This window comes from Triplophysa dalaica, chromosome 1 (assembly GCF_015846415.1).
Source record: "Triplophysa dalaica isolate WHDGS20190420 chromosome 1, ASM1584641v1, whole genome shotgun sequence".
Classification (NCBI taxonomy): domain Eukaryota; kingdom Metazoa; phylum Chordata; class Actinopteri; order Cypriniformes; family Nemacheilidae; genus Triplophysa; species Triplophysa dalaica.
The window spans coordinates 31,568,516-31,585,259 of record NC_079542.1 but is presented as its reverse complement, the minus strand read 5'-3'; the positions used below and the strand labels follow the sequence as shown (position 1 = coordinate 31,585,259).

The 16,744-nt window shown below is 36.3% G+C and overlaps 1 protein-coding gene across 3 annotated transcripts in view; it reads left to right on the top strand.

The window, feature by feature from the left end:
• Positions 1–16,744, top strand: part of ntrk3b (neurotrophic tyrosine kinase, receptor, type 3b) — a 102,420-nt gene that overhangs the window by 53,365 nt on the left and 32,311 nt on the right. For 2 of the 3 annotated variants that reach the window (XM_056747981.1, XM_056747994.1), the window contains exons 8-11: positions 2,543–2,848; positions 3,155–3,169; positions 3,913–3,962; positions 4,173–4,275. In XM_056747981.1, coding sequence (XP_056603959.1) covers positions 2,543–2,848; positions 3,155–3,169; positions 3,913–3,962; positions 4,173–4,275 — 474 coding nt within the window. The remainder of the gene's footprint in view (positions 1–2,542; positions 2,849–3,154; positions 3,170–3,912; positions 3,963–4,172; positions 4,276–16,744) is intronic. The other variant, XM_056747985.1, reaches the window with a different exon arrangement.

Sequence of the window (16,744 nt, the reverse complement as noted above, 5' to 3'; positions counted from 1 at the left end):
GAATTCAAAGGAGAACAGGCCTTACTGTAAGGTGATGCTGCTAAGTTTCACACATAGCACATTGGATTCACTTATGAACAAATATCAGGGTATTTATAACAGAACAAGGTGTATTAATATACATTTTGACACCAATTAACAGCTAAACACTTGAAAGCTGATGTGTTAATTTAATTCAGGGTCACGTGGGAGAACGTTTTCATAAAAATAAGCTTTACGCTGTGCTCTCTGTGAAAGTGGGTTAAAAAGGTATAAGAAGCGAACTGGCTGGAGGCAGAATTGTGTGTGTGCGTCACATTTATCTGAACCTTTCAACTTTTTAATGGGAATGAAGGATCTTTCCAGCTGCCGATTTTAATCTTCCAGCACCCAAATATGATCCGACACTCAGGCATCATTATGTTCATTAAACAGCACATGATTTTAAGACAGTGGGTAGATGAAAAGCATTACATTTTATCACAGCGCTGACTAATGACCGTGATGTTAAAGTGAAATGACAGCAGCAAGATATACGGCCACCAAGTGGAAATATTTCTTATGATTGCTTTTGATAACCAAGTGCTGAGGGTTGTTATTTTTATCAAGGAAGAATTTCATTGCTTATTGGCTCATAAAGAAACTTAAAAATTGTATGCAGTTAATCATTTTAATAAGTATAAAATCTGATGACATTGTGCAACATTGTACAAACCTTCGAAATATGGAATCGTTCGCAATACTTCCTACTTCCTAGCTAACAAAAATATATTCTAAGATCGTTATGCTAACCTTTTATGAATGTTTTAAACATTCCACTTACAACGTAAAAACAATGTTTTAATAACAGCGTTTAACATTTAGCAATGACATATAATTTTGATAAAACATCCTTTTAACATTACTGCAGTTAAGTTTCCGCAGATTCTTAATAGCTTTGAGACCATGATAGCCAAAATTCTGAATTAGCCTTTATCAGAATTAGATCAGATTGTGCTGCAAAGTTGCTTTTTTATATATTTTTTGTTTATTTTAGCTATATTATTTAAACACGGCTGCACATCTTTAATCAGAATTCAAAGAAAATAATGCATCACTGGAAGGTGATAGGATACGAAATCTCACAGATAACAAAAATGGACATACTGTATATAAGATAAGAAAAGGTCTATTAATATGCATTTTGACACCAATAAAGAGCTGAACATTTCTAAGATGGTGTGTTAATTTAATTGAGGGGAAACTTTGCACTCTGGTTTCATTTTCGAACTGGTTCTTGATACCCAACCCCAGCTAACAAAAATATGTTCTGAGACCGCTTTGCTAATTGTTTTCCCATTAAGTTATGACAAGCGATGTCTTTTAAATGTTCTTATAACAATGTAAGAACAACAATATAATACCAAAATTTTCATAATGTTTTAATATTGAATATTAAATAATGAAAAAAGAATGTAAACATAACTGCAACGTTACCGCAGCTTTCCAATAGGTTTAAGATAAAGTTAGCTAAAATTCTGACTTGGGTGAGATCAGATTATGCTGCCAGCCAAGAAGAAATCTGTTTTTAGGTCCAATGATTTGAATGCTAGCTGAAAATCTTTATTCAGAGTTCAAAGAAAATAATACATTACTGGAAAGTGTTGCAAACGCTCACAAATAACACAGTTCCATCACTTTTGAACAACTATGAATGTTTATAATATAGAACAAGGTGTATTAATATACATTTTTACACCAATTAACAACTAAACACTCTTTTAACATTACTGTACAAATATTTGTGGATAGTTTTGAGAGAACATGAGTTAGCTGAGATCAGAACGCGCCACCGCGTTGCTTTTGCCAGGCAGAAATCTTCAAAATGGTTGCCTTAGCTACTAACAAAGCGCACTAGCTGGATATTTGTATTCTGATCAAAAGCTCTGCATATGCGATTCTCTCATTCTGTCTCCTGATGGGATTTCAGCAGGACTCTATAAATGACAGGTTTCATGCAGTAGAGAGAGCAGACAGGCCGGGAGGAAGGGTGCTATTGCATGCTGATTCTAAAACACATGTCATCTGTTTAGGCGGGATGTATGCGGAGCTCGCGCTACGGGAGGGATCTCTCTCCTGTCTGGGCTCATCAGTCAGCCGAGCACAAATCACTTCTGTGAAAGAGGGCAACTGACAATAAGCACGCGTTCTCATTTGAATGACAAACAAATGCTGGCGTGTAACTTGGAATTTGAGGCTGTGGTATAGTACATAGTTGGTTACAGTGAGATTGCAAGCTTCTGTGTCAATTTATGCTCTGTCCAACTACTTCTTCACCAACGTGATTTAAGAAGGTATGGTTGTGAATTGAATAGAACAGAGATTTCAAAAAGATTTGACGGTGTGATCCGTTGGTTGCAATTCACAACCTCAACGCTAGATGACGCTAAACTTCCTACACACAATTACATACATTTATTATTGTTAGTTTAAAACAAGTATACTAGTAAAAGCAAACCTGAATAGACTTATAATTTGTAAGGGTTCAACCTTCAGTCATCAATATTATTTTTCCTCACATCAGTTCCACCTGTAATCTTGAAGCTGGACGAGCCGGAGCGCCGCCATCACACCTGCATGGAGTTTATAGTGAGAGGATTCCCTCATCCCACATTGCGTTGGTTTCACAATGACCGGGAGATCCTGGAGAGCGACTACATCCGCACGGAAATGGCATACTACCAAGATTACTTGGAAGGCTGCTTGAGTTTTGAGAACCCAACGCATTATGACAATGGAAACTACACCCTTGTAGCCACTAACTCCCTGGGTTCAGTCACTAAAACTGTGTTCGGATATTTCCTAGAGCCGCCGTTCATCGACGATGAAGGTATGTCTGCTCAGTGTTATTTTAGCTTTTTTTGTTTTTCAATCTGACAGATCTTATATGTTACCACTTGATTTTAAATGGGTTTTTATTGAGCAAAAAATACTTTAGAATAACTTTATTTATATTAGTACAGATTATTAAATTACAGTTATTTCGGTTAATATAACAAATGATCTCCAGATTTGCAAATATTGTTTAATCGTATATATTTGATGCTTCTGCATTAAAATACAAGGTCTAATATAGTGTATATGCTTGTATTTATTTCTTTTATCTATCCCTTCCGGTGTGCTGTTGTTTTACAAGGCATAATTGAGTACAGTAAGTATCGCTCTTTTTATCTTTTTTAAACTGGAAGTAGAGGCAGACCAACTTATATCTCATTGATATATCTCAAGTCTTTGTTCTGCCTTTGTTCATACAACATGAAATTGCATTCCGTACCTCTGTAATTCTAAAGATAATACACGATTATCTCTGAACTCAAAGAGAACGTTGATGGATTCGTTTTGACATCTTGTAGGTTGCGTCTCTATATGGCTCCACTTAAAAACACCTACACCATACGGTATAAACCCTCACCTTACCCAATTTAACAACGGAATCTTGCCTGTGTCTATAAAAAGATATAGGGTTGTCCTGTATCTGTACCAGAGGACATAGTCTCAACGGGATTTGACCGTGGAGATGTTTGAGCACGTACACAAGCTCTATGTGAGATGCATAGAGAGTTCAGGATAGCGGAATTGTTTTCAGGGCTGAAGGAAGATAGCGTTCGTGCTTGGGGTGCATGATGCAGCAAATCCGCTTCACCTTTGCCATCACGGCTCAATTAAATGTCTCAATTCCTCTCTGACACCTGTGAACAAGCTACACCGGCTCAGACTTCTGAACCCATGAAAGCTCTGCCTGATTAAAGCGTTTAAGTTTACACACTGGGTTTCAGGAGTCAGCCATTTAGCTGAGAGCTGAATTTAAAACAAACGTATGGCACTGTATCTAGAAAAGACCGAAAAGAAAACCAGCAAGCGCAAAAACAAAAGTGTTGCTTTTGTATTCTCTAGCTCCATCGCCTGAAGATGAGGCGAAGAGACCGGAAGAAGACTCGTTTGGGGTAAGATTTCCTAAAGCGACAGTTCGCCTAAAAATGTAAATGATGTCATCATTTATACAGCGTCATATTGTTAAACAGACATGTTCAGATTTGACTTCATTAATAATAATGACAACATTTCCTTTTTTTGGTGAACAGTCCAGTTTTATTTTGCTCTTGTGTAGTGTAACATAATTATCGTTGTGACCGTTTCATTTTTGTCTTCTGCAGATGTCAATTGCTGTGCTTCTGGCTGGGTTTGGTTGCGTGTTCCTCATTGCTATTTTTGTCCTCATCAACAAATATAGCAGACGCAACAAATTTGGAATGAAAGGTAAGCGAAAGCATATTGTTTGGCAACTTTCAGCTGTTAAAATGATCGCTTCCTTCCGCAAATGTAAAAAATAAACTTTTTACGCATTCCGGAAGTGAAGGCGACACTGTGTTACCTCAACTTTTCAGCTGTCAATCATCCTGAGGGACTGTGTAAGATAAAAAGTGTTCACGGCTTTTGTTTTAAGACTATGTTTAGCGCCTGCTTTTAAGCAGTGGTCTGGCACATCATGAGTCAGATAGGGTTTGCTTTGTTCTGTGTGGGTTTATGTGAAAAGAATGGGAGTTGAATGCATCCTCTAGTCTCAGACCTTGGGGAGGCAGTTGGCAGAAATGCCTGCGAATCTTTGTTTCGTTAGCCTGGCTTCTCCTTGTTATATTACAGTTTATACCACGGTATTATCGTTATTCCATTGAGTAGCGAGTGTTGACATAGCTGCACAGTTCAAATCTACATTTGTTATAAGGGTAGGCGATGTGCCCAGAATATATCATAGTCATTTAATATCACATACATACATTAAAGCATAAAGACATATTATAGAAAGAGAGATGATAGACTCGGACATTGACAGATCTGTGAACTTTGAACTCTGAAAAGACACAGTGATGTCAGATTTTAGAGACCACTTCAGAAAACGAAAGCAACTGTGGTCCAGAAGAACTTCCTGTTTTTGTTTATTAACACTTCACACATGCTTGAACAGAATATAACCAACCGGTTATTTATAAAAGAAATACAATATTTAATAAATGTCTTTAAGATTTAATGATATATGCAAGATACATTTTTAAAAAGAAACTGGAAGTAATTCCGGACCATTGTTCAGTTGAGAAGCGGTCTATATCACTACAGTTTAACCAATCAGATTCAAGAAGCTTAACATAAATCATAATATATATTTTGTATTTTAATAACCATGCCTTAATGTCTATTTTAGGAAAATTCTGGGAATTAAGTGCTTTATAAATAAGAAAATGTAATTCTTCTCTGCTAATTTGTAATTAGACTTTGGTTTTAATGCATTCAAACCAAAGTAAAATCAAATCTGAAGTCTTTAAACATTAAAAACTAATAAAATCTAAATATAATTAAATGTAAGGTTAAAAAAATTAGTTGAAACCGGAAGTACTTCTGGACCTTGCGACTACTGTTCGACCAATCAGATTCAAGAACCTGAACTTTTACATAAAGCATTTTATAGTTATATGTGGTGAATTGCATTGAAATTGTTTTAAATAATTTTTCAATGCACTTTTTGTTATGGTCTCTACTAATTCGTAATTGGACTTTCAATTTTGGGTGCTGTTTATATTACTCTGGATTCAATGAAAAACATTTTGTAATCAAATCAAACCTCCTGAAACATTAAAACTAATATTATCAAAATGATTGAAGTTTGTAGATATCATATGGTATAATGCACACTTTTGACTTCTACTTTTTGACAATTTGCTCTACTGTCTAAAGTTGTTGCTACCTGTAGAATGTACTGGATGTATAACATTGGTAGTGAATACATCACTGTGTATCCAAATCCCAACGAGTACACACATTTCAAACGTTGTACTATATACATTGCTGTTATTTGTTTGAGATTTGCCAGTTTCCCCAGTATTGTTCTTATTTCACTGTGCTTTTGAAGAATGACTGTGTGTCCGAGGCAATACATCAAACAGGAAAGAATTAAGAGAAAATGATTGCTTTGTTCACTGTTCTCATTGCAGGCCTCATATTTGTCAACCCGACGAAAACGCTTTGCGCACATCTCCCGAAACCCCACATTTTTTTTACGTGTTTGTGTCGCCACAATTTAACAGTCCTATGAAAGACAGAGAATATGAGCTCCGTTGACTCGGAGAGTGACTCCTCATTATGCTTGATGATCATTCAAGGTTGAAGAGGCATAAAAGACTTGACACTCGGAGACTGACGTCAATACCAGCCCCTTTCAGTGCGCCGGCCTGCCCACAATAGACCACTTGTCCTGTTTTGCTCTTCAAATCAGCTGGAGGTCTTAGGCAGCCATTACCTCAGATTGAGCTGTATTGGATTTTTGCCTCGCTCAATCTTTCTAAAGCCTTTTTTCTGCCGTCAGAGTTTGATCACAGATTATTTTGGGCAGCCGGTAAAATCTTGTACGCGTGTGTGTGTATCGCTCTGTCTTTGTTTGGGCACTTGGACTGCTATTAAATCATCAAATCATACAGTAGACGGATGTTGGGCCACAGCGTGCCCATTGATTTCGCTTGCCTTTTCAGCCTGGATGCTCTCCTGTCACTGTTCCCATTGTTAATGTTTTGTCTTGGAGCGGCCCATTCTTTACTTGTTGTTCATTCGTAATTGAGGGCTTGGAGTGTTGCTTTAATTCCTCAGAAGGAAATAAGTGATTGACAAGGGTTTGTATGTTCTCAATTCAAGACTGTTACCAGGTAACCCTGGTTACCTTCTTGAGCATTTGCTCCCTCTTTTATTAACAGTGGGACTCTTTCCCAGATAAATGGGGTTGAAGGGACTATTCAAGGGGAAATGGTTTTTCAGGCACATAATTGACAACAATTGCACAAATATGACACATCAGAACTCTTGAAACGCATATGGTCAGTCACATGACCTGTTCACGACAATGTGTAGGAAACTAAGCGTTATTATAAGGAGTGACATGTTTTTGATATTATAATGAAATTATTACCGTTCTGGTGTACAAAATCAGATAATTCAGCCCGAAATTTGCTCCAAGATGGTCGGAGAAAAACACGGGTCATAAAAGAGGAAATTACCTCATGTTCCCGTTCAGCACCTACTGTCCAAATAGGGCTAAATGGTGCTCATTCAAAACAAGGTACTATAAAGGGATAGTTCACCCATAAGTTAAATTTCTTTCATCATTTACTTATCTGCATGTCATTACAATCATGTATAACTTTCTTTTTAATCTGCAGAGCACAGATGTTTTACAGAATATTGTAAACCAAACAACATTGGACCCCATTGACTTCTATTGTGTGGACACAAAACCATTACTCAATTTCAAAGTTTTTGAATGAGATCAGGATACATACATATTGACAGAATGTTTAGCGTGAAGCTTTTGTCGTTGCATACTATAATGGCTTAGGTTGTTTGGTTTAGGTCAAAATTTTTCTTTGTGTAGGGTGCATTGCTTTGTAGCCCCCAATATAAAGACTTATGTTTTTGGTGTAATTAAAATTCTAAGATCAAGATGATATTCAGTTATACAATGCTGAAACATCAATTCTTTTGGTTTGGTTGGTTATTTTTCTGAGGTTTGATTGCATAAAATGTATAATAGATTTCTTTATTTCATAAAATGCCACAAAATCAAAGGGACCTCCAGGGGTCCACGATCTCCAGCATTGCAAGTGTAGTTTATTTTAAGGGGACATTTACACGACAGTAATGTGCATTTTAGCATACAGACAACAAAATCGTTGAAACAATCCATGTTCACACGGATCTGAGAAAACAACAAAAAATGTTGTCCTATGCATGCCAGGCCACTAGTTGGCAATGTCACTTTGTAAAGAAACACTATGCACTCGCGAAACATACACATTTCACGTTAATCATATCTGTAATAGAATTAAGCTGCAAGATTTAGAATCAACAGATTTTATAATCCATAAGGAGTGTGTTTGAGTATATCTTAATATTGCCATCAGACATCTGAAATGTAATAAGATGCCTTTTGCCCAACACTGAGGAAGAAGACTGCGTAACATCGCTAACCACATTTGACAGATTTTATTTTTGCTTTGCCATTGAAACTCCCCTGCGCTTCCCCTCTGCAGTCTCTGCCCCAATAGTTCAATGCCTATTAAGATCTTATCAATGCTGTCATAAGGGCTTCCAACCTTCCCAGCTACATTACTGCAATAAGCCAAGGGCTATTTAACACACATCATCAAACCCGAAGATTTCACGGGCGACCGAGTCACCTCGCCCCAGCGAATGAAGCAGTCAATGTGGCCACACGCAGAACAACAGCTCACATGTGAAGACGGCCACAGACGTGTCTGTAGTGATGGTGATGTGCCGTTTGTTTGACAGATGGGCATGCTCAAAGGCACAGGATTTGTCGGCGATTTGGAACAATAACCATTTTCTGATTTCAAAATCACAGCAAGGATCAATTCAATTTTTGTTTCCTTTCTCAAAAGCAAAGCAGGGCCATTCGGTTCCATTTCGCAATTTTGAAAAGCTCTTCATTATGAATGGATTTCAAAAGGATACATCCCTGCTTGAATTAGCACACTCAACTCGGCAAATATATGCCTACCCTACCAGTGACCAAAGCTATAAACACACCATTTTAGAGGTGAAAAAATCATTTTTTATTATCTCAAGGGCTCTGTAACTCACACACACTGTGCCTGTATAAACCCCTTTGCGCGTGTATCATGGTATTATTGGTGGTGTTTGCCAATGCAAGCATAATTTTTTCTTAAATCAATTTTTATAAATAGTTATAGGGTAGGAAAAGAATAGCTAAAGAGGAGGAAGGAATTGACAAAGAAGAAGCTTTCCAGCTAGCACATGTACGTCTGTAAGACGTCTGCTAAAGATCTGGAGATCAGGGTAGGGTTGCACCAGGCATTCGTAAGTTCTTTCTTAAATGAGAACGCAAAGTCCACACTAGAGGCTAAATAACTAATAGCTAGTTTGTAACTAACTGTTCGTTATTCGGTTGCACCATTTATTCTCAAGACAGAATGTAGCTAGTGGTTCATAAGCTCTCCGTAAAGTAATGCGTAGTCGCATAATATGATGTTTACCTTCAATAGTCCAATAGCAGCCTTTGAATTTGTGAGGAAAAGTTGTGCTGAAAAGTTGTGAATTTCAAATGTTTGATTTAAACTTATTTTACATATCATAATAACGGTAAAAATAAGTTTTTATTAAATAGAACACTACCAAATTATGAATAACATAATAGGTATTAAATATTTCAAATTAAAAGAGATAAATAAACAATTAATTAAAAACAATTCTGAAAAATAAAATCATAATAAATTACATGTCATACATGATTTCATTTTATTGCCAACAGTCAAGGAAATAAAAAAGATGATTTTATTTTGAAATGCCCAACACTGGCATATGGATACACACACGGAGGCGCGCCAGTTCAGTGATTTTACAATTTTATTCCTACAGTTACTCCTGACGGGAGGCTTCCCTAAATATTTAGTTAACACATAACGTTATGCTTCAACTAGGTTGAATGGTGCAACTCAAAAATATTAAGTAGTGCGAAGGTTGTACCTTACACACATCTGGTCTAACCGGCCCATGGAAAACATCTGCATTGTGAAAACATCTGATAAATGTGTCAGAAGAGCAGTTTTACATTAATTCTAGACGTGACAGCTTAATGGGTTTGTTGCGCCGCGCCGAATCCAGTGTGGACATTTTTTTATTATAATAGGTTCTAATGCATTTCTAATGTCTTTTGTTGCATCGCGCCGGTCGCTTCCGGTGTAGACACGGTGTAAATCATAAACATCATACAGACATTTAATGTCTTTATTTACATCTGTGAGACATTTTTTTATTGTTTGCTCACCTGCGATACATCTGTGAACCGTCTGTTGTCAGACTTCATATAGATGTTTATAATTTAGAATGTATGTAAAACTGCCTTTTCTATTTTGCATGGACGTGAATAGTACCTCAAATTTCATAGATTATTAAGTGAGGTGGATCTTTTACCTTAAACCATTTTTGGAATGTCAGGCCATTTTTGCAAAAAGCCAACATTTTATTAGATCTAAACAACTCAAGAAGCACTTCAATTTTATTTACATTTGACATATTTAGTAAAGTCTTAAAGATGTTCGTTTCATTCACTGATTCACTTTCAAATGTCGTCTTGGTTAAATTTTGCTTTACGTTTTGTGTCGTTTTAAAATATTTTAACATGAAGTTCTTCTGGACTAGCATTGTTTATGTCTTGCAAAATGGTCTATTATTTTCTTTGGATGGTAACGGCCTAGTAACAACACAGGACACCCGAGTAATCACATAGGAGCACCCTAGCAACCTCTCAGAACTCCTTAGCAACTGGATTTTAACACCCATATTTGCACCACAATTTAAAAATCCAGTTTGGTTACCCATGAAAACAGTTTTCTTCTCTGTGATGGAGGTGGCATGAAGAACCTCTTCTTTCCAACATAGGTAGCACATAGTAATAACACTTGCCCCCTTAATGTTGTTCACTAGACAGATACTGCCCATCTCAACTCCGTTATGGGAATAAGGGACATTGATAAAAAACCTCTCCAAGGATGTCAGGCTCATTCTCTTCCTCTTAAGGGTGTGTGAAATGGAGATGAAGGTATGTGTCATGCAGAGATGAGGGGTCATTATTGGCCCCCTAAAGGCAGAGCGCTAAATCAATTTCATGCCTATGAAAGGGCCGGGTCCCTCGTGCTGTAACACTTTTTAAAACTGATGCAATCCAGACATAATTGGGATGAGTGATTATAAAAAGACGTTTTTTTGCACTTTATTGTTTAAACCTCTGAAAAGAAAATATTAATTTGTTGGAGAGTGATCCATCCGAGTTCAGAATGCTTATTACAGATACCATTGATTCATGGTTTGTGTTTGTGAACCAGATCAATCCAGGTAATATCAGACGATAGAATCAGCTCTTGCGGGGAGTTGCATTGGATTAGACAAAAGCAAACTCACATTATGCAAGAAAGAAATGCTAAAATTAAAAATTATCTAAATAAAATCAGAAAAATGACATGTAGTATACCAAGGCAATATACATCCAAATGCAAAGTTACTGTACTGCACACTAATGTTTATTGATTACTCTGGTAATTTGAAAGCAAAATATATTTATTGTTTTTGTCATATTGTTGTCATTAAAGACATGCTTGGCTATCTTGATAATTGTTCTAGATCATTGGTTTTCAACTTTTTTCCCCTCCCCCCAGGTACGTTTACGACAATCTGCACCCCCTTCCCCCCAAAAAAGGATATATTCCCAAAAATCTGTCTTTCTTTAATCATCCTCCTGTGACTTTTTTCTTCTGCAGAACATTGAATATGTTATTTTGAAGAATATTAATAACTGAACAACTGCAGTACCCATTCAATTCTATTGTATGGGCAGAAAACCAATGCAAGACAATGGGAATAACGTTGAGGTTACCACATTCTTCAAAATATCAATATTTTCTTCTATTGTGTTCTTAAGAAGAAGAAAAGTCACACAGGTTTGAAATAACTATATGAATTTATATTTGACTCTTACAGCATATGCGGTTCGCTACCTACCATGTGAACTCGGCTGCATGTACCCCCTGGAAATCTTTCTTAAAAGCGTATGTTCATACACGCAAGCTGTCTATTATGTTTTTAAGACTGGCTGGGCAGCGTGGCTTGTAGTTAAATAGATTTAATGCGCTGGTGAATGAGCATTTATACACTTCTGTCTTGAGAGTGTGAATTCAATACTTGTGTTTGTGACCAGTAATTTACTTTCATGTCAGATAAAATATATTTAGCCAGTGGAATATCTACTACCTGCAATGGAGGGTGATTGACTATTAAGTCTAATGTAATGCAAATAGTGCTGCAAATGATATATATTATAATTCTGCAAAGGCTCTAAAAATACAACCTCACATCTCTACAGTAAATCATTTATGGACACTGTGCTCAATAAGAAGTGTGTCTCCAAATGGCGGTTGTGTGCATTAAATATTTGATAAGGATCTTTAATAAGGGCTTTAGCTGAGACGCAAATATTTGTAAATATTTTATATTCATGTGTGCTCTGCACAGGCATTGCCGGACGATCGACTTGCCCATCACACAGTATATTCCTGCGTGTATCTGTATTGTGATTATTCCAACTGCCATCTCCCTGACCTGTGCTATATGTTTTCGAATAACACAGGGGCATTTTGTGCATTAGCTTTAGTGGAACTGTCATCCATAATAGGCAATTTCTTTGATGGTCATGCTGTGTTGTCACTGTTGTCACAGGAGAGAGGGATGCGACAGTAAAGGGATGGAGAAGTCATTTTTGCCCACACCGCATCAACACTCTGTTTCCATTGATAGGTCACTTATTTTAATAGAGGTTCCGGCATGCTCACAACTTCCATTGCTACAACATGATGATGTGTGTTTAGGAAGCATGCACGTTTTCTGTCTTGTGTATTGTTGTATCAAGCTCAGTACGAATAACAAAGTTTATGTTCTAGATTAAACAGATTTGCATTTCCTGAAAAAATTGTCAGCACTTACAAGCCAGTGCTAGAGTTTTAAAGGAGAAGAAAGTGATTAAGCTGTGAGAGATTGGGAAATAATGACTATTTTTTCTTTTGTGAGATGTGTTTACACTTGTATTTTCAATGTGTATTGTATGTGAACATCCGAGTACGGTCGCATGTTAATGCCATGTTTTAAATTCAGCCAATCACACCATTCGGAGATATAAAAAACTTAAAATCGATTTTCTTCTTAAACAAAGGTAGTTAAACCAAAAAAAAGACATTATAAGGACATCTAAGAAAGTATACGCACAACACATTTAACGGAGTCTGCACATTAAGACGTTCACGCATTTAATTAATGTAGTACTTTTATTCTTTACAGAAGAAAAACCTAACCAGACTGTCTGAAGAATATCAATTATGTGCTTTCTTGAAAGCAGTGCAATTATACAACATAATGTAGAATCAGTGTCTAGACTTGTATTACATAACAAAAGCTATTACATTTGTTACCTATTTAGAGATTAGTTATATTTTGGAACAAAACGGAAACTTTGACATAAGGTTTTATTGAATGAAATACATTCTCTGTTTCAATGTGTATCACGCATAATTATAAAACCAGACGGCACCCATATGTTTCCTCGCAAGTGGCCAAAAACCCTGGCGTGCGTTTAGTTATTTCTGAGGCTTTCTGTTAGTTCTTGTGTCACAGCTTTTATAAAATGATCTGTATCCTGGAGCAGCTTTTCTGCACCGGCGGGAACAATCGCAGACCACTTTTATTCATGTAGCGGGATAATTACTGACAATTGTAAAAGTAATTATCAGATTAGACAACCTCAATGGAACAAAGGACATCTAATAACATAAAGCCGGATGTACAATTTTTGCGATTGTTATGACATTTCAGACCAAATTAGCAGATTGCTAAACCGGCGGTCATGGATACTGACCAAGAGCTGACTTACTACCTTCACAGCGAATCTGCTTTAATTTCACGTGTCATTGAGAATGTTAGGATGAGACGTGGACTGGTGACTGTAAATGGTCATTTACTTCAGTCGTGAACAAAGTCTAGTTTAACGTATAATCTTGTATAACCGATGAATAATCTTGATTTATAATGATTAACAAAGGATGGAAATGGGAGGGTAGAAGCTATGTCTCTAAGATTGTCTCGTTTTGACTTTTTGGACAAGTGGCTGAATATCGGATGGGATTAATAATTGTCACCAAAAGGTCATATGTTCGAGTGCCGAAAGTTTTTGACTAAAAAGATTGCATGGCATTGAGACTACTGTTACTGTACTGTATTTACTGTAATTTGATTACATCATTGTTTTCAGTGACTAGGGTGCTTACTGGCTTATTATTATCCCTGGTTATTCCCAAACCTAATGTTTTATGTTCTTTTCTTGAGTTGTTCTATTGTCGTGCGAAGTGCCTTGTATCTCATACATTAGTCAAAGACGCAGTCATCTGTCTGGTTTGTTTGCTAGAACAACACTTGTAGCCCGCACTGTACATCATGTCATAAACATAATCTGCTGCGTTTTGAGCAGAAGCGTCATTCCTCGGAAAGACTGCGTCATGTTCCGTGTTAAAGTGTGGGCGAATTCAAATCAGCTCCAGTGTTTGTTCAACAGCACGGTGCTCACAGAACCCAAAAATAGTCTATAATCGCTTTAATCCCAGATGTGCGAGGAACTCGCCTTTTTTAAAGATCACAATTTGCTTCTGAAAAATGTGGGAACACACTGTGTGTTTGAGAACGAGAAACCCTTGTCTTCTTCTTGAGTTGATCAAACAAAAGGAATATTCTGAATGTCATTCGTGTGTTCTATTTCTTTCCTTTGCGCTATGCCTTCAGCGCACAAATGTAAACAGAAGGGAAAAGATCCGTCTTGATATCTTTCAAAAGCAAATCCGTTTCATCATTTTGCACTGGAAATCATTCCAAACACTTGTTGTGAAACTAAATTTTATGGTTTATTGATATGTTGCACTAAAAACTAGTGATCCTTTTTTGAGTAACTTTTTTCATATGATCTCTAGAAAAAATTTACATATTAAAAAAAACATTCTTTGGAATGAATTTTAACGCTAACGATTATTCGAAAAAAGCAAGATTGAAACTCCACCCCTAACCCCACCCCCAATCTCGACTGGGGGAAAGCAAATTATACTTAAATTTACAGTATTAAAGAGATGATGATAATAATGAGGTTATTCATATTTTAACTATATTGTGTTTCAGAATGTCAATTTTTAATACAAAAAATATGTTGCACCTGACCATGAAACATAATTAATATGTACTTATTTATAATTAAATAATCTATAATAAAACTTTATACCAAATGCACACACAAATATTATAATAAGTTGTATAATCAAGTGTTATTTATGCGTGTTATGAAAAATCTTTATGTTCGTATATAGAGGCTTCATGTGAAGTTTAAGCAACATTGATTTTAAAGCAGATTATAAGACTTTATTATGTTACATTATATGTCTGGCACCTTTTGATCTTTTCTTGAAGTGACATCTTAATGATCCACTCACAGTGTCTGGAAGTTACTCAAGAAAATGTGTGTGAATCATGTCATATCACAAGAACATAAACTGGTGCATGGATGGTAAGTGTTTGGAAAGTGTTTGGCAGCGACATTAAGTGGTTTAAAAAGCTGCCCACTTATGCCAATCACAGGTGGCACCTCTGCTAATATAGGCATTACAGATGGGAACATCAAGAGTGAGATACATATATTTGTCTTGGTTCATGCACAACAAAATTACTTCAAGGGCAACAATAGAAAAGAATGAATTAAAAAAGGATTGCGACTTCAAAAAAAGCTTCATATCGTTCAACAGCACACTGATAGCTTGAGGATATTCCTTCCTCCTCATGCAACAAAATCTATCCGTAACCCTTCTCAGCTTCTATTGAAAGAGCCTTTTGCCTTCATTTAAGCGATGATAAACCTCATACAGCCTCATTGAACGTTTCTTTGACATCTCAAAGAGCAGGAGTAACAAAACACAGTACGAGCCTTTGATAAATGTGCAAATTATTTAAATGCATCTGATGGTCTCCATTTTGTTGTGGCATAAGTGCCCTATAAGTGCATAAGTACAAATGTACAAGTTCTGCTTCACATAAAGTCCTTGTTCCTAAAAGGGTCTTTTGAGAGAGAAAATTGAAAAGCTACCACAGTCTTTTAGGGATCACCTCTTTTTGGTCCAAAAAGAACCTTTCTGAAATCTGCACAATTTTACTTGTTTTACAATTTAAGTTATTATTTTTTAATCATAGTTTAGTTCTGTAAATCTGAGCTTGAGTGCAGTACCTTGATACACATCATTAAAGGAACAGTTCCTTTGAAAAATAAACTTTGCTTTTAATTTATTCACGCTCACAACATCCAATATGTTTATTTATTTTTATGTATATGTATATGACCTACTTTTGTCGGTGAAACTTATTTATAAAAAATATCCACCAATTAAACCTAGACCTAAATTTATTAACTTTAGATCACATTGGTTCGCGCGTCTCGTGATGAAATATATTATGACCACTTGACTTGATTGAGTGTAGTACTTTTAAAGGCTTTGATTTCGCAAAATAAGCTGAAAATGTTGATTCTCAAACATTCTAAGGGTTTATCAGTCATTTGGATTATTTTTATGTTGTGCTTTTTGGAGCTTCGACATATTTAATCTATACACTATATATGCATGATGTGACGGATATTTTTATTAAACTTTGTATTCAGCTGAAGAAAGGAAGTCAGATTGATTTGTTATGGCATGAGGGGGAGTGAATTATTTTCATATATCTCTAACCCTTTCATGCATGAATTATGACAACCTCAGTCAGGATTTCCTCTTGTGTTTGATTGCTCTCAGGGCATGACATTTTTTTTACAAATGTTTTTCATTTCTCACTTTTCACTTTTCATTTTCCACTTGAATGGACATATGAAGAGGTGACAGTGTATATAGGATGAAGCACTAGTGTCCCTTGTAGTGGTTGATGTGCAACTATGCCATCAAAACTCATACACATGCTAGAAATGGCTTTTTGAATAGCTGTCCAATGCTTATTACTGTAAGCAAGGAATTATTTTTACCAAAACTTCCCACGCACCTGTAATACCGTCCATCCATTTCAGTTTACACCATAAAATGGAACATAA